Genomic DNA, 26,767 nt, shown 5'->3' with positions numbered 1-26,767 from the left:
GACAATGATTTAGAGAAAAAGGAAGCCAAGAAATGGTACGAGGACACCAGAGAACGCTCTTTTCAAGAGCACTGGTGTAAAGATCGACCGTCTTAATTCTAGTGACATATTAGATGTAATTGTATTCACTACTATTGAAACAAATGTTCTGCTTTACTATGTGTAGCATGTAAGTGTTAAAATGTTGTGATTTGTTATAATTTTGGTTAAAAAAGTTAGGGCATGTAAAAAATATGTTGGGCATGTAAAAATTCTTAAGTAACTGGCCCGACTGGCATGTAACTTTTCAAAGCTAATTTCGAAGACTGACATAATGATAAATCCTGAATGCTATTTACATTAAGAGGCGTCATTTGACGTTGCAACGTCAATTCAGAAAAATTACAAAATGCGATTGGTCAATCGAACAAAAACTAAGCCAATGAAAACGCTTAAAAAGTATATTACACATGTGTAAGATATAGAGAATACTAGGTTAGCGTTGAATACAGAGAAGTTTATGTTGCGAGGCTTAGAACGCCGGGAGCGCGAGCCTTGGCGAGCGCTTTCGGTGTTCGAGCCGAGCAACATAAACTTCTCTGTATTCAACGCTAACCTAGTATTCTATTAATCACATTTTTTCATCGTGACATTTAAAATAAATACATCTAATAACCTTAACAATAATTTTAATTTATTCTTAAAAGTGCTTTAAATCTAACGAATGCAACCATGCGTAGTGATATTCAATGTATTTGTTCTGGTACGCAAAATAGTCTTTAAAAAAATCACACAAAAACTGTACAACGGGAAAAAACATCACCATATGCCTCGATTCAATTTTACGCAGCATGCACATTTTAATTCATTACGACCGCGAAAGGAATATTTTATTAATTTTATTTTCGAAAGATCAAAATCAAATATGGCGGCGATTGCTCCTGACAAAATGATGTCGATGCCAACACAGAGTAGTTCTAAACATAAATTATCAAAAAACTACCGTACTCGCCTTATTTGTTCATGGACGCTGCAGATTTTGATGGCGTCTTGATCTAGCCTTCACATCCTTTAGTTTGCGATCCAAACACAAGATAATCCGTAAAAAATATATAAAGCTTTGAAACACTTGTTGCAAACGGGTTATTCTTACTGAATAGACTTTCTTTGATAAAATCACAAAGACAAAATTTATTAATCAAAGTAAATACACGTACGTTTACTGCCAAAACGAATAGACTACTAGTCTACTGAACCAAAATACACACCATCAGTATGCTCTACACACACAAATTCACATCAAAATAGGCACTCTAATTCTGAAAATAAATAACATGAATAAGCTAGATTTACATGTTGAACTAAATCCTTCGTCTCACCGGTTTCATCCGAGGTAAGTAGTCCATAGAATATGCACCTTTTCATAATTACATCCACGAATCGATACATAAACACGAAAAAAAATGCGAGTCTTCAATGTTTAATTCCCAGACATCGCATACTTGTTTCGTGTACACCTAAAGATGTCATCAACAAATGACGCAATTAGTATGTCATTTAATGACGCAATCAATCAGCTGATTAATTTTACGGATGGCGAAAAATTATGTCCCGCGACTAGATCTAAAGGTTGTAGGTTGTATTTATAATTTTAAAGCCAAAGTTTTCTCGTCTCTAGAGATTTCTTTCGAAAACTCATTCATTGGTTGAATAATTTAAAAAGTAGTCCGTGCACGCGACAGGTATATCCCACAGTGTTGGAGACAGGCTAGTATATTCCATAAGGTGTTATACCGTCAATGTCGCGGTGAAAATGGGATAAAAAAAATATTCGTAATGGTTATATTACATGGGAAACAGGGTATGGCATGTGATAAAAGAATATACTAGCCTGTATCTCCCACTGTAGGTATTATCCAGTGCTGTGTTAGTAAAAACAATGTACATAATTTCCGAGTTTCTTTCTTTAATAAATGTATCAACATATAATTAATTATTATTATTATAGGTTCATTTTGTAAGAATAATTTCTCTGACGAAGTATCAACCGCTACTAGTATGGGAAAAACATTCTCAGAACTTGAATCAAAACCATTGAAAAGCTAGAAGGATGTGCGATTTAAAATACTAAAGCGCTAAAAGAATTGTTATGCATGTATCGTTTTTAAACTGAATGTGAATGTTCTATGTATGACTGTCGTTGAAATCTTCTTTTCTTGACCGACTATTAGTCTTATCTTTTTTTTACTTGCATTATTTTGTATGCGGATATATTCATTTTATATGCTAGATTTTTATTTGAAATTTAAAAACGTTCGTGTTAGTTGTATATCAAAAGGGCTTACACGTGGGGGAACCTTTAACTTTACTTGTTATACAACATAAACACAATATGTAGTAAACAATACCAACGACAGATAGAATAAATAATCAACCCGTAAACAAAATGTGTCATAATACACACATCGGTAAGAAGTATATATTATCCAATCAGTTCAAACGCGACAATTATATATAATTATGTATAATTATGTGGAAATTTACATGACATGTTCTCAGATTTTTCAAAATCCTAACAGACCGTGTCCATGATGCCCTTACATATTAAAAGTAAAACGTTTACTGTCAAATATGCATATTGTCAATTCATGTGAGTTTTTTTACACTTATGAATACGTCAAGGTCATATATTAAAACACCTTAGTTCATCTCGACGACGTCGTGTGATTTGAGATTACGTTGGTCATACTCAAGTCGATATTGTAATGTTCAACAACCCGAAACAGTAAGTATTTACAACCATCAAGCCTTTAAATAACACACTTCACATCAAGTCACCATGATTTTCAACGCAATTATGATATTACAGAGACAACAACAACAGTAGTGCTCAAGTAAACATGTGCTTTCCATCAATGTCTCCATCACATTTCCTGTACAACAAATTTCGCTAAAACCGAATGAATGCATCGCGCGTATAAGCAAATTGTATGCCTTATACAGTTGTATTGACGTGTTATTATCACCGGAACACAAAACTGTTACGGCTTTTTAGGGGCGTAATATATATTTTCCAGCTCATGTTTGTTAGATTTATTCGCCTCCGGAGCGGGCTTATAGCATTGTCGGTCACAGCGACAGCTTTTTATCCACATGAAATCGAATTTCTCCCGGCGGGCGTTTCCGCACTGGAACTCAATCCGTCGGGTTCTCTCCCGACGGGGATAGCAACATCGGCGTGCCCGGCACGTGGTGCAGAACTTCAGTTTCCAGTCGTTGACGCTGATACAATCGGCGTACCGAATGTGCTGCCGGCCATTGCGCGTCGTTGGCGTGCATTTACCTCCCTGAAATATAAACACATACACTACCCTAGATATACAAGCAAAATACTTACACGGCGACCTGTATTTCAGTAGGATATTTTTTTTACGAGATACAGTTATATTTAAATATGTTGAAATCATAACGTTGTGGTTCAATACACAAGTAGCATGTTTAGATCTTCTATCAAATTGTGCTCTTGTTAGATGAAGCATTAGTGGAGATATATATATGTACCCAAGAAGACACAGAAAAATACATAAAGCAGACACATAACAGTAAAATGTATTACAACAAAAAACGCTCAAATACATCATACATAAATAAGGTATTTTGAACGGATAACCAACCATTGACTATACATTAAACTAAAGATGTGCTTTAATATAATCTCAAGTGCTTCTATTTAATACCGATGTTGGTAATTCTATGCCACATGGTCGTAAGTAGCACAGTCGGGTCTCCTCCTTCTCTTCACATCGCCTGTCAATCATCCGCCTTTTAGATACGCCCACGTCACATGACATCGAGCACGCGCTCCATGACGTCACGTTCTCTGCGCACTTCGGTAGCGCAGTGTGGCTCTCTTTCTTGGGCTCTAAAACATGAGTAACGTCGTTCAATGTGTTGTCTATGGCGGTTGATTTCTGATTTATCAATCTTTAATGTCGGTGGGTTGACGACAACAACAGCATACCAGATCTTCAAATATGCGCTATATACGACAAATATAACATGCATCGTGCGTTCGTTTTGGGGTGTAGGCGGGTTTGAATGTCGTCAAACGACTATACGGCACAACGCTATGTCAGTTTTCATCGACCATAGTTTTAAAACAAAAATTAAGCAAATACCCGATAAGATTGGCCTTTATGAAAGCATTTAATCATTACATGAATATGCTGAAACATTAAATACCGTTCACGATGCATATACTGGGCTTTTAACAGGAACTGAGCGTAATAGACCAACTTATATACGACGGCAATTATGTAATACTTTCATTGAACTCTTGAATCACGAGTTCGAACTTTACCGTGAATAAATGTCGGAACCAGGTCTCATCTGTAATGTATACTAAGTAAATGCTAGAGTTTATTATAACAATTCGTATGCATAAAAAAGCCCACGGTGAAGAAATGTACATGTATGTAGATATTTATAACAAATATAAATCCATCTGTATAAATATTCATCGGTATGCGTGTTTAACGGAGCACAAGCACAACATAATCAACTAAAAATTGAGCGAGTTCTTAGTCAATATGAGTGTGTCAAGAGCGTTCTTAATGTAATAAATCGTCAGACTTTACAATAAATGGAAACTTCAAGGTGACCTAAAAAGAAAGGCAAACCCTTATACTTATTTGTAATATCTGCAAATTGAATAAGTTATTAAAAAACAGACATGCGGAAACATTGAAGGACGAAATACCGGCTGATTGACGTTTATTTTATGGAAATAACTCATCAATCTTATTCTTCTAAAATACTCAATTTCTCTCCATGTAATAAATGCAAAGATTTTCTGTTGTTTTTTTTTAATTGTTTTCCTTTTGGTTCTACTTACAGTTATTCTTAACCATTGGTTACTTTAGATTAACACCAGTTAAGTTATTATATTTCTATTTTCAACGAAACAACTCTTGATCGGATCGTGTCGTCAGATATCACGATATCACGAGTGCTTGCCCTTACCGTAAATAGTGTATGACTGCATCTCGAGAGCGGGCGGATACGCCTTGTCGCCGATGTGTCGCGGCTGGATGCCGCCACTCGTGCCGGAAGTGGGTTCCGGGACCGTTTCCTGTCGCTCGCACGTCCACTGCGGGCAGCACTGTCCAGGGACGGTCATAAGTTTCGGTTGGCTGTAAAGAAGAACAAAGTAAACGATTAAATTAGAGGTCAATGGTTGGAAACATTTGGCATAATGTTTTTTAAGAACAGTACGTAAATAAAATAAGACTTAATTTTTAGGCTGCATTATAAACAGCATTTTGATGGGATTTTAAAATAAAAATTCGATACGGTTTCTTGATTGTGAAAGACCTGCGCAATAAATAGAATCAAGGGAAAAATAAATGTATTCGTTCCATGTACTTTTCTGGCCTATTATTTGTTAAGCATCGCTCGACTCTAAAGAAAATGTTGACATCGTTTTACAATATTATCACTTTATGAACAAAAAAGAGAGTTTTATACCATTTGTGGAAAACATAATGACGCGTAAAAACATTAAATTAAAAAAAAAATACATTAAACAAATTGACCTTTTTTTGTTTTGTTAATAGCTATAATTTATTTACTACAATCATGTATACTTTAAATATATTATTGCCATAAATCCGGTGAACTGACGTTTGTTTTATATGGAGAAGAAAGATACAGGCATAAAAAACTACAAGGAAACTTATATTTTATTGATTCGTCACGGTGAATTTTTAGAATAAGTTTTTACCATCGAAACATAAAACAATAATAATGTTCGTTGGCGGTGCGTAATACAAATGCCGCACACATACGCGCATAAGAATAACTGGAAAGAAAATATGTGATGAATATTTATTACATACTCAACTTACAATAAAACGTTTTACAGCAAAATAAATCAACTGCTATTCTCTAATGCATTCGACTCTCCAATATCGTTTGTGGTTCTGCTAAAATCTACAGCTGCTGTAATGTATTTCGTCTTCAATCAATTCCTAGACATCGGAAAGTGGAAAATAATTAAATTGAACCGTATGGAATTTTAATCAGTCTATCCTAAGATTATATTAAATTAAGACGTACGACTCGTCATTGTCCAACAAACGAAGCCTGAGTGCTTCTCAATCATTCCAATGTAATTTTTAAATTGGAATAGGTATTTAGAGATAGTACTATTTTACGTATTTCTGCGTCACATCATGCTGTGCACATATAGCGGCAAGACAAAAACAGTTGACGTAATACTTGGGCGTTATTAAATTTGCTTGTAAGCATTTAAATACCATAATTAATTTTCAGTGCACATTCTTGACTCATATTTTGTATTCCGGGTTAAGAGTTTGATCATGTTCTCTAAGAAACTATGTTGACATGACCTTCTGAATTCCGTTGAACGTTGTTATCGAAACGGGGAATAACGCATATAGTGTTCTTATTGTGAGATAAACAACAATTTGTAGTCGAATGACCTTCTCTATTGTTTGCAAATGAGAGTAGAAAGTAAACAACATGTTAATTTAGACACAGCAATGTACCCTTTAGCTATAAAGGTGACTTATTTACTGGTGTTGTATGAGCTTTGCAAAGTTAATTTAATTAATTTTATATTTAAATTTGCGATGCGGTTAAAGTTCATTAACAATTAAATTGTTTAAGAACGAATTTACTTTGGGTGAATGCGAGGTTTATGTATATATTTAAACATGTTCAAAGACCACAAAGTTTTGCACTGACCGTTTAATGGCGATGACCGCCGTTAAGATCGTGGTTTTCGTGCGTTTGTTTTGGTTCGATGGTCACTCGCCATATTTATAAGCATTTATATTTGTATTTGTTATACCGTAGGTAAAATTTTACAATGTTTATATTATTCCCCTTGTACACTCATGAATTTTAATAATCGACAGCAATCACTGGATTTTTTTTCTTTAGGAATAACCTTTTACACTAAAGGAATGACGGGAATTGAGCAACATTATCAGGGACCAATGTTTGTTTCCATCCTCTCGTCTGAAATGATATGCAAGTGACATAATTCCGATTCAATTCAGAGCAAAGAACATAACAGAGTTTATATTTGTGTTTTGTTCTGAGAAAACTTGGCACAATGCAATTTCCGCTTTAATGATATGTTTCGTTTAAAGGAAGTCCTTTTTTTATCGAAAAAAAAGCGGAAAGTGTCGTTCCTGATTAGACTGTGCGGACTGCACAGGCTAATCTGGGACGACACTTTACGCACATGCATTTTGTCCAGTTTTCTCAGAACGCGACACATATATTTATTAAAAGAGGCAAAAAAAATTGACATAATTAATTTCGAATTATTTATTAAACAAATACGTACCTGCAGTGTTTTATGGATGGAATACGGAACTCGTCCGGGCACAGGTCCACGCAGCCGTAGTGGCCATTCTGACATGTACACAGCCTGGAGCACTCGGGCTTGAATTGCTGGCCGTCTGCGTACGTCTGACCGTTCACCACGCATGGCTTGGATGCATTCGCTGAAAACATTGTTAATATAAACATATATTACGCGCGCACCTCGGCACAATACAAAAGTTTATATATGAGTATCGAACTTGGAAAGGGGATTTAATTCATGTGCGTAAAGAATAGGGCAAGATTAGCCTGTGTAGTCCGCATAGGTTAATCAGTTTTGACATTTTCAGCCTAAACTGGATTTTCGCTGAGAAAAAACGTTCTACGAAAACTATGAAAAAGCGAAAAGTGCGGACTGCAGAGGCTTATCTTGAAAGCTACTTTACATTCATGCATTAAGCCCCGATTTCCCAGAGCGAGGCTCATATTTAAACTCTTGGGATGGTTCCTAATCAGATCCGAAGTATGTTTGTCAAAGTTATGTTTAAAGTTCCGTTTTCTACATTTACCAGACGCATGGCCGATGGGGAATACAATTTTTGCTTATTAACCTGATTATACCTTTTGCACTTTTCGAGGTATTTTACTGTGTCTTATAGTTTTCGTCAACTGACATTATGTACACATATACAATTAATTATAGTCTTGACTTCCTATGATTTGCGAGTTATTCTCATGACAAGGATTAAGATATGACGGGGTGTAATTCACACAATTTAATCCAAAATATATTTATATACCGAGTTGATCATGATAATATGGTATGCCCTTTTCGAATTATCGCATAATACAATTCATAAAGACCTATTAAAGTAACATAAATCTCCCCTTTGAAGCTTTTTAAAAATTAAAAGGTCTTTTATAATCCCGACACTCTCCTGAATAAGGATACACAGTTTCATCTTAGTACTGCCTCACAGTAACAGATCACGGGATCATATTTCGCGTAGTAACGGACGAACGGATGAGCATAAATGGAGCTCCCAATAATAAGCGAAAGCGGACTAAACACATTGAAATAATAAATTTAATTTAAGGTGACATCATATTTGGCTGTAAAGCGGTTATGGTTTCCTAAATATAACTCAATTTTACGAAAGAGAGTATTTTATTACAAGAGAAAAATCTGACTTTAAATTTGATTAAACCGTTTATTGATTTAGACGGGATAACATATGATAGTATATTTTAGCATTTGGTATACCGACTACTTATAGTATATCGGTTTTCAGTTTATTATAATGTAACAGTTGTATTCAAGTATATCACATGGTAAACATTGTTAAGACCTACGTCGCGTCGTGGTCTTAATCGGAACTCGAACGATTGGATAATTAAATGTCAATAAAACATCTTATGGAAATGAAAATGATTCAAAAGTTCTAATTAATTTTCACAAAGGCATACAGTAGTGCGTGCAATCACGCGAATGACAAAACTGACAAATATGTTACATGCATTTAACTTTAAAGATTTCCAAGAGATACGTCTCGACATTAATTAAACTCAAATTAATCTGTACTGGTTGTCTTCTTTACACGTTGCTATTTCTGATGAATTAATGCACTCAACAAGAAGTTGCAATAACATATTGCCATACAGGAACTAAACATTGAAGTTTAATCCGCCTTAAAGAGCCATGAAATAGTGAACTACTTTTCGTATCTTTTTATTAAGGGCCGTATCAAGGCAGCCAATGTTAACATTTTCAGACGCTGTTTTTTGAATTGGAAGCAACACCTATGCTTGGTATTGTGTATTGTATTTAATTGAAAATGTCTACATCGTAATCGTTAACGTGGGTATCGATAATACTTATCTGATAAGTCAAACTTCACGCTTCTGTACGGGACCTCTTGAATACAAATGCCACATGTTTGCATAAAATGATGTTTTGTTATTGATGGGAATTTACATTTTGAAGTATATTTTATCAATAAATAAATAATAGTCACAATAACTATGTACGTATTTTAGTGACTTGTTTGTCTTCAATGGTGAAATATTTATAATAGATCAGTTTCGAAGTTTTGAAGGAAAAAACGATATGAAAACACTTATTATATTTCTATTTTCAGCTTTTACAATTACCCGGTACTTTAGTTATGTATTCTGTGCAACTGTTAGGGACTGTGAAAGAACACTTTACATATGAGATCAATTAAACTTTTAAATCCGTGTTTACTTCACCACTTATCCAGTTGCCGTCTGGCACTGGATCAATGATATTCGCTTTGTACAAATACGTTTAATGATATAGTAATTTCTGAAGTGAATCATAAATGGAATCTAAGCGTTAAATTGCTCTTTTAATCTATGACATAAAAAGATTGAAATATTTGAGAACATCTTTAATTGTCATGACGAAATCTCACATACCAGTAACGGTATGTAAATATCTGATGTGTGAATATTTTAGAAACACTGATTATACCAAACGATGAGTCTTGCGTAAATATATGGTGTTTATACTGATGATTGAATCTTATCATGATCAAAGTTATCAAACTGATTTAAATCAAACTTATTATATGGACAAGTAAACCATATAGACATTTGTTTGCAGATAACACGCCTCAGACATTTTTACACGGCACATCAATGGACAAAAGAAAAGCTTTGATTTTTTGCAAAAACAATATTTATAGGGAAAACTTTTAGGTGTTAGTTTTCATTTGAAAGATCACCGTAAATGTAGGTGTTATTTTACCATTTTTCTTCTGTAATACATTACATATAGCTTGTGTTCATAACATCCCTGAGCATCTTTGAATCGCGGCATTTAACGATAGATTGTCTTGTTACTCTGCTTTATGGAATTGTTTACGACTATTTCGAGTGGCGGGAAAGATCACACACAATTACTACTACGCTAGGTTAGATGAAGTTAATTTTATATGTTTTGCTATTGTTTTTAGCAATTAAAGAATATTCGTATGATTGCATCCGCCACAAACATTATTTAAAAAAAGTGTAGGATAAATAGAGAATAATAGGTAAGCGTTTAATAGAGAGAAGTTTATGTTGCAAGGCTAAGAACGACGGGAGCGCGAGCCTTTGCGAACGCCTTCGATGTTCAAGCCGAGCAACATAAACTTTTCTCTATTCAACGCTAATCCTAGTATTCTATTTATCCCATCGCATTTTTACTAAACAAGAAACAACAAACAAACAAACGTGGCATGACCTTAAAATTCGATCAATGAACAAAACAATATCTACCTAAATTAAGCGCATATCGCATGACGTCGTGGGATGTTATACCGTCAATGTCGCGGTGAAGATGGGATAAATAGAATACTATGACGGTATGATTGTGATTTTGAATGTATCTGACTCGTCTCAGAGATGCTTACACAGATCGGAATGCCTCGCCGAGTAAACCTTTTTGCAACCCCTCCGCCTTTTAAATTCCTCGCATACATTCAAGTACACCATGACACTAACATAGTATTATCTTTTTACAAGACAAACATCTTCAAAAACCATCTCTTAAACCAAAAGGTTCAGAGATATAAGACATGTTCGAATCACATGCCTTAAATACACGTTTATAGTAAATTTTTTACCAAATCGTCTCAAGAAACAACAATTCTCAATGTACAATGTATAAGGTATGAAAAGTCACATAGTGGTACTTTAAAATATATGTTAAATGAATTCCATAGGGATAAATTCTGGCCACGTGCCATGTTTGACATGATTTATACAGAATTGTATAGTGACTTTCTTAAAAAGTAGTCATTTAAACCGCAAGGTATAGAATTTTATAATTGGTGAGTAACATCGAATGGTGGTCACATACAACGTTTTTTCGAACAACTCCCCTGTGGTTAAACCTGGCCCCTCCCAGTGTTTACGTAATATATAAGACTAATATAGAGAAAGTTTTTTCATACCCTTCTCTGCTACAATATGACCAAGAGTTGTAATTACCATGGCAACATGGGCTTCCAGATCATATTGTTATCTCATATTTGGCATGTTACATCACATAGTGGTCCTCTTCTATGTTTGTTCAAATCATACCCCATGGGTCAGTATTGACCATACCTTGGGATGTCGAGAAGACATGGCTATTTTGAATTATATACCATAATACATTTTTCTAACACACTACTTTTTTATCTGGTATTTTTCACAAGATTGCGGTCCTTTATATCTTGGCCCTCTTGTTAATACGTCTGTTATGATATATGTATGTTTATATTGACGAACATTTTATTTAAAACAACAATATCTGAGCATCTAAAAATTATTATTTTTTGATAGTCTATTCATTTTGAGTTAATGTACAACTCGGTCGTTATTTGACAATTCAGATCCACCTTATAGTTGATTCTAATATCTTCATTTTGATTCCTTAACGTGTCTTGTGGCGTAATGTTTGACGGGTAAAATAATTCGTATATGTTTATCTTAAAAACTAAAATGTACACAGCCGTTGAATGGAATGTCAGCAGTATAAAAAATGTCATGGATCGATTGTCTCAAAATGCATATAATATAGTAATGAAGTAAGGCAGTTTGTCTCGGGCGCTCCGGTAAACGGGTCAGTCATATCAGTTTTAACAGGAATGTATCAAACTCACTTAAAGCCAGATCTGTAATTAAATAACACATTTTAGAATATGTCCGCTTGATCAGAATATAAAATGTTCATCTACTGTTTGTTCATTTCGATGACAGTTTCTTAAATGTTTGTTTTGGAAAGATTTTATGTCAATCGGCGGTATTTACCTTTACTCTTCGTTTGCTAAAGGTAAATAATCTCCGACATATAAATACATTGTGACACGGTAAAGCTATTTAATGTCAATTGATTCAACATTAAACGTTAAAGTGCGAAATTGAAAAGAGAAGTGCAATATTTTTACACAAATACCACTTGCATTCTTTATATTTACAACTGTTGTGTTACCAGTTTTGAATATCAACGCAACGGCTGTTTTGTGACAGTTTTATAAACACAATCAGTTGAAAAATCTAATGTGGATTGAACGGGTCGTATAGCATTATGTATTTTCAATGCAATAGATACAGTTTGTGTTCATTTTATTTGAAGCAAAATCACACTATACTCATTCAAATCAATCAAATCAACTATAATCAATTTTGTCCTTGATATGCTATGTGGTATATCTTTATAATTTATTGTGCCAGTTGTTAAACGATTGCACTATTTGAAGACAAAGAGAAGACTTTATTATACCGTTGATTACAGCGCTTTCTACCTTGAAATGGGCTCTTCATAGAAATATCAAAGAACGGGAGGGTATATTTAATTAAGTTATTTTCTATTTGACACAGATTAGACAGATCGTGTGTGATCGCTTTTAACAAAGTGTTATCTTCAATATCTGGTAAATTTTAAGTTTAAGCATATAACAATCGCTCTAATTGTATGTCAATGAATTCCAAAATAAACGCTATATGTTGATGATAATATAAATCATCCAAACAATAATCCTTTTCAATCATTATAAACATCATAAACTAACTCTTATTTCACTTTATTGTAATACATGAGCAGTTGATATTAACTATACAATTAAATGTCAAATATATATCGAATAATATTATATGTGTATGTCTTCTTTCTCCTTGTAAACGTCAGTTTTGGAATTGGTATATTAACATATAAGTGCCATGGTTTTCTCAATTGATGACCTCTGAATGCAAACATCATATTACCACCCAAGGTGTTGGTGTGGTTCCGAACCGTCATACATGTTTTGACCATCTTCCACTTTGGGATCTTTACAAATGCATTGAGCAATGTATCAAATATTCGACTCAAATACAATTTCCATTGATAGTTTCCAAGCTGTGTAATTAAATACCGGTTTGCTATTTGGTTACAAGTTTACCAAGCTAGCACCTAGGTATTTTATCTTCCATCGATGTCTTAGAGCGTCGTATCTATATATCAACACGTTAACATTACATGGGCCTAATCTTCTACCAGTACATGTACAATAAGCGTACATATAATTGTCATCAGTCTCTCCAAGACCAGTATTCGCTCAGATCGTCATGCGTCATGAAATCTCAGCATAAGTTGTATTAAAAAGTATATTTTCGATCACATTTTCTAAGAAAAATCTAATCTTGTCTGCTTACCAAAGGCACACAATATTATCATTATAGCATTTGTTGTGCTAAGCAGGGCCCCGTTTCATCAACGATCGCATCGCAATGTTACTGCTAAAATATCACACATCGCTTATCTGATCGCAATTTGCGTTTCATCAAATATCGCATCGCTGGTTCGGTTGCGATATTCGCACATCGCCAATATTAAGGCTATTTTGCGTTTCATCGAAAATCGCACACCGCAAGAGCACCTGTTTTTTGCGGTATTGTGCTTTCAAAAAATGCGATCACACAAACGCAGTCGCAGAGCGTGAAAAAAATCCAATATGGTCGAAATGTTTTTTTTTTATGATTGCAAATAACCAGAGAAGAAGAGAGCGGGAGATCCGGCCCCGTTTTGAGGTTGGCGGGGTTCGCGATATAGATTTTGTAAATCAGTATCGGGTGAACCTAACCACCGCGCAACAACTTGTAGAGCTTTTGGGGCAGGATCTTTCCAGATCCGAACGGGGCGGAAAAACCATTTCGCCAGAGACCAAGGTAAGATTATTGTAATTGACATGCATTTGCTAATTTGCTACTCTATATTGGCTCGGAGAAATTGACACACAAAGTACGTGGATTACGATCGTTATCAAATACAGTAACTCCCAGTAGGGTGCTGTTTTCTTACACCCGGTCTAAATTTGTTCTCATGTAAACAAGTAAACACGGATACTAAAGTGAAATTTTATCATACAGTACCGTTGGATAGCCAGGCATGAATAGGCAAATCGAACAACGATTGAATTGTAATTCGACTCATTCAATTTATGGATTAATTGGAGGCGAAATTAGGGGAATGTCAAGTTTGTTAACCTACAATATGAATTAAATACGATCTCGGTCACGTAAGTTTGAACGTATCGTTTAAGTAGTATGTACATAATGTAGTAATTTTTTAATTATTCACGGAATTTTCATCGTCATAATTGTTTTCCTTTCTAATGATCTTTTCATTTTAAGAGTGGAGTCAGTGGAGTAAAGCGACTAGGGCAAACATGATCGTTTTTTGTTTGTAATTGGTCTTTTTATTTTAAATAATATTTCAAGTACATGTCGCCAAATTTTATTTATGAATGTTTCAAACTTTTTTGCTGCAGATCCTCGTCAGCCTAAGATTCCTGTCCTGGCTAAAGGGCAGTAAAGCCTATAAACATTAACAAGCCAAAGACCTGATAAATTGTTTAAGAATTTTCTAACGTTATCCCTAGGATGCTATGTGTATGCAGGCCCGGATATTTATGTTTCCTATTCGGATTTCATTTTATAATTTCGCATGTAAAACCTATGATAACAAAACATTCGTTAACCTTTGCAGACTCCTGTGCCAGGTGAAGCTCCCACAGTCATATCGCAGAACAGGCCATGCTTGACGTCACATACGTCTCTGACGCTGCACAGGTCACCGTTCTGTCGTGCGCACATGTAGCAGCACCCGCAACCGTCAAGGAGGACGGGAACGCCGTCAACACAGTTGAGTTCACGTTTCTCACATTGACATGGGTAGTGGCACACCTGTAACATACATACTCGAATTGAGTGGTAGAGAAATCGAAATAATGGAAAAGACAATGTTGGTGTGATTGGTTCAAACATATTTATTAGGGCATACTTTTATAAAATACAAATGCAATATAACCTAAGACGGAAGGTTAACCTTGTGAAGCCCTAATTAGATAACAAATAAACTTGCGCAAATTGTGACATTACATCGCAGAATATTTGTTTATAAAAATAGCGACATACATGACGGTGGACAAGTTGGTGATACATTTCGTTTACAATTAAATATAAGGATGCGAATATAGCGTGTGTTAAACAAATGTGGAACTATACATTGGGATCAAGTGCTCAACCGTGCGAGTGAGTTTTATATTAAGTGAAATAGAGACTGAGGAAGAACAAATGAACACACACACCCACACACATGCATCAATTATAATGGAAATAGTCTATTCCAGAAATCCGAATGAGGTTGATCTGCAAGTGGTAAATGTTATAAAATAACTAAAGAAAATGAAGAGGAATACCTTGCAGGTTAAATATAATACCTAAACGATTGCTTACAGTTTCATTCTTGAACACTGTTAGAATAATCTAGTTTTGTTTGAGTGGTACAACTGGCGTTATAAGCAAATTCCAGCACATGGTCCACATACTCATTCTGATTTAGCTCAAGTAACTTAATAGTGCAGTATACAATTAATTGAATACTATAGTTTGTGATTTGGTTACACTTGATTAAATTTGAAATATGAATAAAATGAAGTAAACAAAAAAAAACACTAACACAATGCTCCGACTGTTTTTTATTGTCTTAAACTATATATTAACCAGACATCACAATGTATTCAAGTCAGCTTTCGTTTCTACACATTCGCACCAGAAGTGTTTTATGAAGATAAGCATGACATTTACACTCGGTATTGAGTGTAAGGAATAATTTCTTAAACTACGGGATGAGGGACAGATACGTCATTTCTTGAAGTATTTACGACTGTCTGTAGATACTTTAACATTTCTTTTGAAATTCTTTGTACCCACACAATATAACGCCCATGAAACGGGCATATACAAGTCATTAAAAACTATTAATTTGTGAGTTATTGCCATGTGTGTTGTTTTATGGCTGCAAACAATTTTGAAATATGATAACAGTTTGTTGGCAGAAGCAGCAAATGCATGCCTCTGACAAACTATATAAACCATATACAAAGTGAGTGTAAACAACAATACAATATTTTGTTGACATAATGTTTAAGACACTCAACGCGAGAATGCACAGTTTTCATATATGAATTGTTTATCAGGCAAACATACTGCTTAATTATTTGTGCGTGTCTTGCATACTTTTATTACACAAAAATTATGCAAAGTACCCCTCCCCCCCATTGGAAATGTTTAAGCAAGTAGGATATAAACATGCGGCGTACAGCATTACTTTACTTTAAGTTGGGGCGATGCAATATCGATGCAAGCCTATACACCAGGTTCAAATTTTCACGGTCTATTTTATCGTATTTGAATAACGATCTTCAATAATAACTCTTCGAATCAACGGGTCTGATTCAGATTGTCTTTTTCATATACAAGGTCTACACCTATGTAAATCTGCTGTCAATTTCAATGGCAGATATAATAGTATGTTTTTTTTTTGCATTTTATGCCTTTTTCAGTCATGAGCTACTCAGGAAGCGTGTGTTTTTTATGATTTTATGCAATTGTAGTGACACTTAAACCTATGCTGTGCATTGCTTGATTTTCAACAGGACTATCTTTACATGTATTTATTTTCAATTTGAATATATGCTGACATAAAATACATTTGAAAAATAACAAATCGCCCAATGTAATAATTTGCTTCTGATTTGACTTTTTATGTTTGGCATCCCTTACAAAATGTTAACTGAACACAGCAGTGATTTAGTCAGAACTACATTACGAACATTACAATAATATTATTTGGCTTAAATACATAAAAAAAAAATTAAATACGTCCATTAAAGATAACTATTTTACATGGTTAATAATAAATCAATATAGAAAACGACTCTTATTAATTAATAATTTAGTCACAACACACTCCTACAGCGTAAAGGAACTACTTCAGATGTACGTGGTTCACTTGTCTATGGTGGACCTATTTAATTTGTCGCTTGAGCTCATTCTTAATCTACAGCCAGTTATTGTTGAATTCAGAGGCTCAGGATTCAATCAACAGGCGACGCAGACGCTGTTGTCAATCAGTCGGAAATTAATGTTGATATGCACGCTTCCATGGTATGTGCTGTGTTACAGATCGGACTTGATTCGTCCATGACAACATCTTTTCAGATGAAATATAATATAATCAGGGGTTGCAGTAGCAGGATCAGTATTATTAACTGCTAACCGTATAATCACCGTATTTTTAAACATGTGTTTTAGTATGTTATAATAATTAAACTGTCCTTAACAGTTTGAACATTTTATTTAATAAAATGCATGATATAGTATGATTATTCGCTAAGTAGATATTATACTTAAAAGTAACTACTAGATTTACTTATTGAAAATATTGTTGTTTTGTGGTACCATGTTTCATTTAAAAACACTTAAAAGCACTAATCTTGCGCGTAGCCTTGTAAACAAATAGGAAGTTCCACGAATGCTCCGTGGTCATAAACTTTGCTATATACTCATGTAATGATACGGTGTCCTGGTAATACTCAGGTATAGTGTCAACTTGTATTGTGTGTATTTCAGGCAACATTACGATAGTTAACAACAGTAATTCAATTTTTAGTTTATTATACATACATGCATAACCAATACATTAACCTATGTATTAAATAGTAATATCACATATTCGTGCATATTATATTCTACGGAAGACGACCTTTGGTAATTTCTGTTGCTGTGTTGACCATACCGTGTGGTTCCAATCACTCTTCGATTTCCACATTGATATTAATTAATCACCCAGAGTTTATTCGTTGCCCTTCCATATTATAATTTCTTACTGTTATTTAAATTTCAAATTTGAAAATTGAAATTCTAAATTGACCAATTTAAAATTGAATATCGTAGTTGATGGTGAAACCATATAACACAATTTCAGACAGTCCCAAGCGGGGAATCATTGTTCTAATCATTGTGTATATACAGTTGGCGTTGTGTTCTAAAAGTAGTAGATACAAACAAGAATTTATATCGCGATATAGATTTTGGAGTGTCGTTGTTTGTTATATTTCAAACACAAAATCAAAGAACCATTTACATATCATATATGGTTTCTGCCACACTTATAACGTTTGTATAATGTACGAGGGTGATATCAGTAACTGTTTAATGGATGTCCGTTTATTTAATAGCATATCAACTCCAATACCATGAAACATTACTAATCTCTGCATCCATCACACTTTATCTATATAAATATATCGGATAGATGTACAGATGAACAGCAGTATCAAGTCCTTTAATATTTGGTCTATTGCAGTCTGGAATAGTTTTGAATATGTCATACTATATGAGTATGTGTCATTATGCCACCATAGCCCGACCACTTGCTTTATGCATTAAGTATTAATGATAGAATATTGTTCACTGATATGGACATTAATTGTAACGCATGCAATTTGCATTCGCAATAATGGTATTATCAATAACATCAAGTATCATTTTTTTTTACTTTGGGACCCCTTATTTAGACATCAGTAATTGGCACAGTATGTCAACTAAACACAGGCATGCAAGTATTTATACAATTCAGAGAGAGGCTTGGTGGTATTGAATTGTTTGTGCTGAATATGCGACATAACGAAGCACCTCGAAGAGGCAAATAACAACATACTTATTTAAAACCTCTGCAAAAAGTGGTTGTTAAAAAAAATATATGTAGTGCTGTCGCCATCCAATTTACCAGCAAACTTTTAATACTTATTGTAATAAATAAATCACAATTCGAAGAAATAGTTCTGGGAATTTATTGCTTAATTGAACAAGTGTTTTTTTTAACACAATCGATGTTCAAAGTTTACAACTTAGTATAAATCCATATGGACAAAGGGCAATGATCACTGGAGCATAACTATTTAATGGACTTGCCTTTATCACTTATGACATAAATCAGCATGTTTTAGAACACGTTTAACGCCCGATAATCCTTTAAGTGATGTGACGCATTCAACAATAAACAAATCATAAACATGTGATCTGATTGCAAAATACTTATAAAAGTACATACCATTTTTTGAGAAAAACGATGAAAGATTTGTCTCTATATCTTTGACGTAGGAATTGAATGCGAATTATATGAAGATAATATTGAAATAGACACTCGACGGTGAATGTGAGAATATCATATATATTCTTGGTAATGGACAGGAACTTCATTTCAACGATTATATACGAAAGTACAACTATTTTACACCCAGTAATAATAAACAAGTCATGCTTCGCATACAAAAAATATGTTTTTGTGGAGTTTCAAATAACGTTGTGGAAATGTGGATGGAAACATGCATACTTTTGCTTTATGTCGTGCATTTCCTTACTGTTTATATAACGTTTACACCCTACTAAAATATTTATAAAGTTCATTTTATCTAAAGTAACAGAGTATTACAATAATTAGTTACATAATTTCATAGTTTAAAATGCATATAAACAAATATATCAATTTTACAAAGTGAACCAGTATTGGGATTTTATATTATTATCGCCAGTTGCGATAATAGTCTAAACATGCAACCATAACCTTAATAACATAATTTTTTGGAATATTGATCGCTGCGAACAGCTCTGAAGAATGCTACAGACTTAGGTCAATCACAATGCGATGACTATTTAATTGCCTTACATGCTCACCTAAACCGTTTTATTGAAGTCTAATGCACACACACGCGCGCTTCATTCAAGTCATTAATGTAATATGTAGTATTTACGTTGCGTTTAATGTGTATGTCTGATAAAGTAAAAACACACCATGCATATTTAATAAAGGATGCGCTTTTCGACCAATATTGCATTGATGGTTTTTATGTTTGACTCGATAGTGTATTTATACAAATTTTCAATAACAAAATCAAATTGCATTACAATTCGTGCGTTCTTAATATATGTTTTACAATAGTTTTATATCATTGTGTGTGTTGTGAAATATGTTTGCAACAGTTGTATATCAATAACATTGGTTGCCTTAACTATGCATATATACATATTTTAAATGAGATGAATCAACAGTGCTGATGTATTCTTGCGGAAAAGTCCGCTTTCTTGTACAAGTGCAAAGACAACTTGTTCCAGATATGCAACACATATTTCAACGATGCTGCCACTGGCATACATCAGTTATGTGCCGGCTGAAATATTGCCTTAATCAAAAGTCCATCGGTTGACGAATTCATTATTTGGTATAGGATCCAAGATACAATCAACCAACGCCGAGAACAGAGCTTGCATTCAACTGGAAATTAATATCGGTATTCACAATGCTAGGTTATGTGATAAGGATAAATTAAGCTACTTTGATTTTGTCTATGGGACCATGACCTTCTGGCTGAGGCTTTGGAAATCAAACTATAAGTAGATTTGCTATATCGTTTGGGTGGCGAGTGCAGTAAAAGAAGAAAAGAAAAGAAAATGTTTTAACAATAGTAAAGTACGAAGTATTGGTAGTACTTGTTTAAGTTGTCGTATAATTACTTTTGTATAGAAACACCAATACTACGGTCAAGTAATGTAGTCGTGTAAATGCAAACAACTTTAATCAATTAAGAAAGAAAATAAACTCTCGCTTATATTAGTACAAGAAACAATTGAAGAAAGCATTAACGTTTTATAATCCCGTATGTACAATGTTTGTTTATGCATTGTGCGCATGGTGTGTAATTCTTTATTATTTCATAAAACTTTCATTTATTTAATAAACGTAGTTGAACAATACGCATATTAAATAACTTTACATCTTATAATATGAAATACAACACTCAAGAAAGGAGACTATCTCACTACGGCAATGATTACACCTTACACATAGTTTATTTGTTGTACGTAAACTAACCCATGAGACTGTGTTCAACAATTATAAGCAAACATGTACTTCAATTTGAAAAACGCGTACCACTTTATTACCATGTCTATGTAACACTTTTTTGGCAGGACTGAACATATTAATATGTTGAACTATTTTGAAATACGATTTCAAGAAAACACTATATAACCTTACTTTAAATCGGAAACACTCATAATATTAACACATTATTTTACTTTTATCTTCCAAAGAAATTTAGTACGAAGGTGTCGTCATATTTAATTTAGGCAATTCCAAACATAGGATTGTTGTACCTATTGGTGTCTTCAGTAGAGAACTAAAAACGCTCCCATAATGAAATGGAAACCTTTACCTCCCGGTCGTTAGACGGACACCATATCTACTACGCCACGGCGACATGTATATTTGTTTTCTGACAGATCAATATCAATAATACACGAACAACTTTAAAATTGACTTTACCGTAAGATTAGCTGATATAAATGAAAATTTACATCCAGCCATTAAACCTATCAAACACCGTACGGTTCATTAACCAATCATCGAAATTCAGCATATTGAAGTATATCAATGATATTCAATAGCAATCATTCACATATATATATAGGCATTGAAATCTATATTTACATTCTCACATTTCTTCTACGTTGATCAATTAGGATATAGACGTCTTACAATGCAGCTTCTTCTCATTCATCTACATTTTAAAACCACATTTTAATTAACCCTGAATGCAACTACACAATACAAACCTTGTGAATTACGATAACGAAAATTAACACCGTTTATGAAGTACGAAATTTCTAGTCTAGGACTTCTACCGATTTAATACAAAAAACAAAACCATGTTAATACGCATACTAATTCAACATGGACTAGTAGTAGCAGTAGTATAAAAGGTATATAAGCAGAACTTTGGTATTTTCTGCATATGAATTATCTACACAAATAACTCCATCTAACCACCAGTTACATCGAATTTGTGAACATAAAACATCTCTCAACTCCCATGTTAACCAGATTTACATAACATTCGACTGCAAAACGCAATTCTCTAGAATCACACGATAAACATGCAATCACAATATGTCTAATTTTCATCTTGTGGATCCATAAACGGAACGTAGGACGTTATTGAAGGAGAAGTAATAAAAAAACGTCATTAAATATACTGTATGAGTTTATTTTATGCGTGTTGTTTATTTAAACAAACAAAGAGTATGAAAACGTAATCAAATACATTGTGTTTTTTTAAGGGTCCCCTCAGGAAATGTATACGACTATTCACAATATTCATAAGATGATGAAAATTAATGAAAAGATCATAAAAGCCATTTAAGTTTCACATATTGACAAGAATCTTACATGGGCTTTGATATCATTCACATGATAAATGAGCTTTGAATACCTGTATTCTTCGGTTGATTTGACGTAACATATTTTAATGTAATGCAATATAGTATATTTACCTTTTTTTGAACTTATGTAGATACATTGACGTTATCAATAATTTTACAAAAATATCCTGCATATGTAGAGGCTTAATTTTATGAATTTCTACCCTTTATCTACAAATTTTAGTTTATTTTACTATTTGTTTGCAGGGCACCTTTTCCAAATCAATCAATATGTTCTCAGTCGTTTATTGAAATATCAATTTTCCTAACTATTATGGTTATTTAGTTTTACATATATCACGTTAATCACAAATTACTCGAGCTTTGTTAATATTATACGAAGAGTGCACTCATGTAAAAATGCCATTTTAAATGAAGCAATAAATATATAACGTCATATGCAAATTTATAGTTTTATGTAATAAATGCTTTAATAATGCTTAAGCAAAAGTATCAGTAGCAATAGTAGTTGAGTCAAAAATAGTGGTAATTCAGTAATCAATAGTTGTTTGTTCAAATAATAAATAGAATAACTTTGGTATTGAAAGTAGAAAATTTAAATATGCAATTTTGGTAGTGAGAGAGGCAATATAGAAAAATATGGAGTATCAGTGTATGATTACGAAAAGGATTGAAATAATATTAAAATATATTGAAAATATTTACTCGTTCAGCAAATCATTGCAAGGAAATTTATAAAATGTATTATTTTATATGAGATGCTTATGACGTAAGCAAAATGTGTAGCCCGTATACATTCCAACGCAGGACGTGTTTGTCTTTGTTTGAAGTATATTCTTTATTCGTATGTCTTAGAATGGGTTGGTAAACACGGACCCAAGAAGACAACAATAATTAATTCAAATGTATTGTTTATTTCGATAGGGTAAAATAGACAAAACGTTTAAACAAATATGATATTGTTGTATTATCAAGCTTTATCAAATGTTTGAAGAAAGTGATACATTGACTCGTGAAAGCGACTTTTGCTGACAGTGTTAACTTAAAACTCTTTACACAATGACATAAACACTGAACTAGTCACAATTATACATTGTATTAGTAAAAGAAAAGTTATTTTGTGGCCTTCGTATCATCAATAGACACTTCCTATTATATGTTGTTAACAGTTAATGCGGAGACTAAAACTAACAGCGCACACATTATTTGCAACCATCTTAAAAAATTACGGGTGACCACAATTATGTGTTTGCTGAAACGATTTAAATGAGTACATTTTACAATATTTATCAGTTTTGCGATCAACTGACTTGATAATATGTATTATATATGGTCGGAAAAGTTGTTTTTATATCAACACCATCAAAAGTATACCACAATATGCATTGCACTCTGCGGAAATAGTTAAAATCGCGAAATCTACGCAAATCGATTCTTTTGATTTTTTTCAATTTCACTAAGTAAGAAATTTTATACTTGAATATCCATTAATAAACCTTTAGAAAGCGCGTACATAGTATAAACAAACACACGTTTGATTATTGCAAATAGTTGTGATGATTTTTTACGATTCATGAAAGCGTGCCTAAGCCCAAAATGCATCAAGCCTTTCATTTTACGGCGTACAATTATGTTTTTACTTATACTTATATTGTGAATTGCATTTTACTCACCCATGATCCTCTGTCCAAAGCTCCTAAGCAAAATGAAAGAAACGGTACCTCCATACACAAAAACAACCACCACTTTATCACCATGTTTGTGTATAACTATTTTGCATAGGCTTTACAAATATATCGTTTAAGTGTCATATCATTTTAAAAGCAATTGTAAAGATATTCATTTGTCACATAAACGCTCCATGACTTCATTCAAATATTTCACACTCACTATCTGTTATTATTGTATTCCTTAACACTATTAATCGCAAGTGGCTGTGCGGTTAGTCGACATCGTGTTTAAGATAGACACTGAACGATTTACAAACGATCTGATCTGCACTGAATCGACGATTGATCTGCGGTATTTTGTAAGTTATAGATAGTTTCTCCGATTCTCAAGTCAATGTCAATTGACGCTATTAATACATATAACCGCTAGCAATATGCTATGAACATGGTAATTGGCTGCAAATGAGGATAGATATTGCTACAAGTCAAGACACAGGGTAAGAAACGGTATCTCACTTTTTGAAAAGCTATGCAATTGTTTGAAAGAAATATATATAGTTTAGTGCATATGAATACTTAATAGTCTATGTTTGTGTCAATGAAGTAAATGGCAATCGTTAACGTACATAATTTAAGCAAGGTTTTATAAGGAATATCAGAACTGAGTCATACGCGCAAATGCATTGATTTTCAAGCATTCTAAAGATCATCGTCATAATTGCAATCATCATCATCATCATCATCATCATCATCATCAACAGTATAATCAGCATCAGTGACCATCATCATTGTAGCGTCATTCATATAATGAGACGAACACAACACCGAGCCCTTATGATATAAAGTAAATATGTTTCTTAACACGACATTCTATCCAGACATACGATACGGACGAACGGGGTCCCATACTGGAAGCCCAATACCTGTAAGAAACGAGCCCTGAACGGACTTAAATTAAACTCATTTTTTTCAACATATGAGTGTTATACACATGATTGTGCTTGATTTGGAAACTGTTATACCACATGACTGTATAATAAAGCCTAGTAAGTTACACCCACACACATTTGTCAGTGAATACATAACTCAAGCGAAATTATGATGAATATGCAGCAAAATAAACACGAACCAATATAATTGTACATTCATGTTATTCAACACTATCCATTGGGCATGAACTTCTTATTTACATATGCCCATAATGATAAACCGTTTTTGTTTTGTTATTATGTAATCAATAAATACATTGCAATTGTAAAGATTAAAGTGTAAAGTTCAGACATCATCATTTATTCCCATCATTACTTTCATCATTATAATCGCCCTAAACTGAACGCGATCATCAATTTAACCAAAAATATCATCATTCTAACGACCATCCATATCAACAAAAACAGCATCGTCGCATTCAACGCATCAGCATCTTATCTAGCGATCATGTTTCTGCATTGCTTTAAGTGCTTTTCAAGTGAACAGCTAATGGTTTAACTGTCGAAAACTATAGACTGATACATATCTGAACAGTTATTTTAACGAATAAAACAGTATTGCCATACATGTACTTTCTATAAACATGTGACTTTTTTTGTCAAAATTTCACACATTTATTTCAACTTTATTAATTATTTTTTTTTAACCAAGAACTGAGGCAGCAGAAATTTCAACATGTTTTTCTATCAAAAACATGTCGCGTGTAAAAGGCAAACTGGACATTAAGTCCCTTTTCTTATTTATTGCGGTAAAATAAAATGGTAATTACGATACAGCCTCCTTTGCAATCTGAATATGTGTGACATTTTAGTGTAAACATTAATGTATTATCTCGGCACACTGCGATGCTTGTTCTATAATTTTAAACACGTTTACATAAATTGGAGTTTAAACCGAAACTGATGTCATATAGATGTACATATGAACAGCAGTAAAATGTCCTTTGCTATGCGGTTCTGTTAAGGTCTGGAATAGATTTTAATATGTCATACTGTAGTAGTATGTTTCATTATGTCACCAAAGCCCGTCCACTTGCATTATTCCTAAATACGTATTAATGATACATTATTATTCACTGATATGGTCACTCATTGTAACGCATGAAATTTGCATTCGCAATAATGGTATAATCAATGGCATCAATCATCAGTTAATTACTTTGGGACCCCGTATTAAGACATCAGTAATTGGCAAAGTATGTCAACTAAAATAAGGCATGCAGGGATTTATACCATTTAGAGAGAGGCGGTATTGGTGGTATTGACTGAATGGTTTGTGCTGAATATGCGACATAACGAAGCGCTGGATACCTGTCTCTTAATAAAGTTTGTATGCCACATCTCGACAGGCAAAGAACAACATTTCTATTAAAAACCTTTGTAAAGATATTCAATTGGCAAAAATTTGAAATGTAAAAGGTGGTTTAAAATATATATATGTAGATCTGTGCTTTTGCCGCCCGATTTACCAGCACAATTTATATACTAATAGTGATAAATACATCACCATTCAAATAAATAGTTCTGGGAATTTACTAAATTTACCAAGTTTTTTCTAACAACATCGATGTTCAAAGATTACAGATTATAATAAATCCAAATGGACAAAGGGCCCACAAATCATAGCGGCCGATGATTGATGGAGCAGAACTATTACATTGCCTCGCCTTTCTCACTTAT

At 33.5% G+C, this 26,767-nt stretch overlaps 1 protein-coding gene across 3 annotated transcripts in view; it reads right to left on the bottom strand.

Moving 5' to 3' along the window:
- Positions 1-1,928: 1,928 nt before the first annotated feature.
- Positions 1,929-26,767, bottom strand: part of LOC127838146 (CCN family member 2-like) — an 84,680-nt gene continuing 59,841 nt past the window's right edge. For 2 of the 3 annotated variants that reach the window (XM_052365724.1, XM_052365722.1), the window contains exons 2-6: positions 14,844-15,048; positions 7,358-7,517; positions 5,002-5,171; positions 3,717-3,901; positions 1,929-3,326 (exon numbers count right to left, since the gene is read on the bottom strand). In XM_052365724.1, the coding sequence (XP_052221684.1) occupies positions 3,021-3,326; positions 3,717-3,901; positions 5,002-5,171; positions 7,358-7,517; positions 14,844-15,048 (1,026 nt within the window). In that variant the 3' untranslated portion in view covers positions 1,929-3,020. Of the gene's footprint in view, positions 3,327-3,716; positions 3,902-5,001; positions 5,172-7,357; positions 7,518-14,843; positions 15,049-24,101; positions 24,299-26,767 lie in introns of those variants that run through there. The other variant, XM_052365723.1, reaches the window with a different exon arrangement.

This window comes from Dreissena polymorpha, chromosome 7, assembly GCF_020536995.1.
Source record: "Dreissena polymorpha isolate Duluth1 chromosome 7, UMN_Dpol_1.0, whole genome shotgun sequence".
Lineage (NCBI taxonomy): Eukaryota > Metazoa > Mollusca > Bivalvia > Myida > Dreissenidae > Dreissena > Dreissena polymorpha.
This window is presented reverse-complemented; position numbering and strand designations above follow the sequence as displayed.